Source organism: Mizuhopecten yessoensis, unplaced genomic scaffold (genome assembly GCF_002113885.1).
Source record: "Mizuhopecten yessoensis strain PY_sf001 unplaced genomic scaffold, ASM211388v2 scaffold4623, whole genome shotgun sequence".
In the NCBI taxonomy this organism is placed as follows: Eukaryota; Metazoa; Mollusca; class Bivalvia; order Pectinida; family Pectinidae; genus Mizuhopecten; species Mizuhopecten yessoensis.
The window spans coordinates 222,671-226,195 of NW_018405639.1; the positions used below are offsets into that span (position 1 = coordinate 222,671).

Below are 3,525 nucleotides of genomic sequence, written 5' to 3' on the forward strand. Positions count from 1 at the left end.
CTGAGGAACCCCTNCCGACGGACGACAGACGGACGCCGGACGCCGGAACCATGCCATAAGCTCACTTGGCCCTTTGGGCCAGGTGAACTAATAATGGTAAACTTGGCTTTGCACCATGAAGCACAAACTTGTTTGAGGTTTTCTCATACTTAATCTGTGCAGGAATGAAGTCACTGGGAAGAGTGATGGTGACCTTGACCTGGGCATACTGGAAAACAATCTTGTTGGGAGTCCTTGACCCATACATGCAGTTTGATCAAGAGTCTTTCAGAAATAAAACTTGGTAGAGTGACGAATAATTTCTGAGCACACTGTGGTTGGGGAATGTAATTACAAATTTTCTGTTATATACATCCAGGAAAGTCATTGTATTTTTAATGAGCATAGGAAATGTACAGTAAACTAGTCCTCGATATTTTTGTTATGTTAACCATGTTTTTACAATTACATAAAAAACAGATACACAGTTTTTATACCGCTGAGACAGTCCCTGCTGTGTCGTCACACCCTGCTCCCTTTGTCCAATATAAACAGCACAAACAATCTCTTTAGATAAAATTGTGTTTATTTGAATTACCCAGACTTTCTATGTATAACAGATAACACTTTGAATTTTACTGTAGAATTTTAAATCTGGCATGATTAAATAGCCAAGCAGTAGTAGTATTCATTGCCAAGAAATGAAATCTTTTACCATGATACACATATGTATAATAAGAACTCTAAGGAATGCTAATTATAACAGTTTTTAAGTCATTCATTTGTAACTTCAACATAATAACATACAAGGGTCTAGAAGAACAATTGTAACTTGTATGTTTACAGTGTATCGTAGTATATTCTCACACTATTACAAGGCAATTAACTACAGCACTAATTTGGCTTTTATTGGACAGTTTTCTCCAGCTGTATCTAGTCAGTACACAGCAACCAAAGTGTTGTTATTGCTGACAATCCAGTACATGCTGAACAACGAAGATGTCGTCGGTAAGTCTGCCTATCTAAGTGTGGAGTATAAGGCAGTTGTATTCACATACTCGTACTGGTATAAGTTAATTGTATCAATACAATTTAGTTGTATTGGTATAATTCAGGTGTATCCATAGTTGTCAGTTATCCACAAGTCATGTCTTTCGTATGCAGTTATTATTTCAGCCTTCTTTTTTCAATGATAATTAAATCTGTTGTAACTTTGTACTGTTGGGGTACTTGTTCCTATATAAGGTTATGCAGTATAAGTCTGTTGTATCGACACAGTTGTATCGGTATAAGATAGTTTTACCTGTATAAATTAGTTGTATCTATATAAGATTGTTGTATCTGTATAAATTAGTTGTATGTTGTATCTGTATAAATTAGTTGTATGTTGTATCTGTATGAATTAGTTGTATGTTGTATCTGTATAAATTAGTTGTATCTATATAAGATTGTTGTGTCTGTTGTCATCTGCCGTCAGTCATCCACAAGTCATGTCTACCTTATCTTTCCCGTTTGTCGTTTCGTCTTGGAGTCAAAAATATATCTGTTATAATTCCGTACTGTTGAAGGTACTTCTTCCGACGTAAGTGTTCAGTATAAGTCAGATGTATACACACAGCTGTATTGGTATAATTTACTCGTATCCGTAGTTGTCTGTCTATGTCAGTCATCCACAGGCCATATCCATCTTGAACACTTATTATTTCATCTTCTTCTTCTTCTTTGTGGTTCGTCGTTTTGTCTTTGAGTCAACAATAAATTGTGACTGTTTCTTGATCGCGGAGCGGCCAGGAACTTCTCCATCATCATCACCGCTGTCATCTTCATCTGGAGGAAAAATCAAACAGTTAATCAACCAATTGTAGTGTTTTATATAGACACACACCAAATAAAGGTTGGTTAATATTTCAAATTCATAAATGATGTAATGGCTCCCTTTTCATTATCAAATTTGTAAACGTTAAGTTAATATTGCAGTAATACATTTGACTTGTTTTGTTTCGTGCTAGTAAGTCATAGGAAGGTTGTAGAAGAGATGATAGAAGTCCTGTATAATTATGGTTAAATTACTTCAAAATCTCACAATAATATGATGACATTATGGTACTTATTAAAATAGAAACAAAATAAATCTCTGGCATAAAAGTCAATGATATTTTCCAACAGGTCTCCTTCATGCTAGCAACTGTCTTTACTGATCAGTATCTCCTTATATAATGCACTGATTCATATGAACTGATAAGTTCTGCATCACGGTCAACAGATGACCAAGACAGCAAGATGGTCATGCAACAGCAGATGACCATCTGACAGAGGAGCTATGTCTGGATTATTTGTAACATAATGTTAAAAGTGATGGTAGAAATATTTTACAAGAGGATGATAATCCAAAGCAGATTAAAAAAGAAAATCCTTTAAGTAAGTACAATGTATGTGATATGTGGCCTTACAATTGGTTCAATGGGGCAGTATATGGTATGTACGTGATTTGTGCCTTATACATGGTTCAGTAGGGCAGTACATGGGTAAAGAATGTGATTTCGGGTTTCTATATATATATGTATGTGACCAGTGTTTAATTGATGCAAAATGTGTCGAGCAATACAAGTATAGCAAAGGTACATAAGCTATTTTCATGCAAAATAAAATATCAAATTAAAACCAAAATCAAATTTAATCAAAATTACTCGCAAACAACTCCAAATCAAAACTTAATGGTAAAAAAATTGGCACGCATAAATAGATATGTGATTGAATATGATCTGAGTGGGTTGGAGCCCAGCAACCACCAGGGTGACCATTTTACATGTTGACAACCTGGTGACCATGGCAACCATGGCATTTTTATGTTACATGTTGACTTGGACACCCTCTCCACACCACCCAACATGGCAGAGCCGGGTTTCACTGGATCTACACCTAGAGTGACCTCAGGGTAGGAACATCCCAGACACTGGTGACACGAGGGTGGGGAAAGGAGGGTGTGTCAAGTTGGTCGTGTGAGGAGAGCAAGGCAAGAAACCCTGTGTCAAAAACTTACATCCTCCATAAAGGGTTTTGGCAATGTCTTCATAGTAAAATCGTACAAGTTAATACAAGCATAAAATCATTTGAGCACCATGACATTAAAACCACACAACAAAACTTCACAAATAAGTATACATCATGATAACACCATATGTTCACAGTAAAACCCAACAAATTAGTATACATCATGTAAGCACCATAATATTATGTTCACAGTAAAACCACACAAATTAGTATACATCATGTTAGCACCATATGTTCACAGTAAAACCCAACAAATTCGTAGAAGTCATGTCATGTTTTATGACAGTTTCTGTCACTTTCTCGTCATGTATTATAACCGTATGTGTCACAACCTTGTCATCTTTTATAACACTTATTGTGTGCCTTATCTTTGTCATGTTTTATAACCGTATGTGTCACAACCTTGTCATCTTTTATAACACTTAGTACATGCCTTATCTTTGTCATGTTTTATAACCGTATGTGTCACAACCTTGTCATCTTTTATAACACTTA

At 35.7% G+C, this 3,525-nt stretch overlaps 1 protein-coding gene across 1 annotated transcript in view; it reads right to left on the reverse strand.

The window, feature by feature from the left end:
• Positions 1-547: 547 nt before the first annotated feature.
• Positions 548-3,525, reverse strand: part of LOC110449469 (coiled-coil domain-containing protein 151-like) — a 13,960-nt gene continuing 10,982 nt past the window's right edge. The window contains exon 9 of the mRNA XM_021496347.1: positions 548-1,919. Coding sequence (XP_021352022.1) covers positions 1,679-1,919 — 241 coding nt within the window. The 3' untranslated portion in view covers positions 548-1,678. The remainder of the gene's footprint in view (positions 1,920-3,525) is intronic.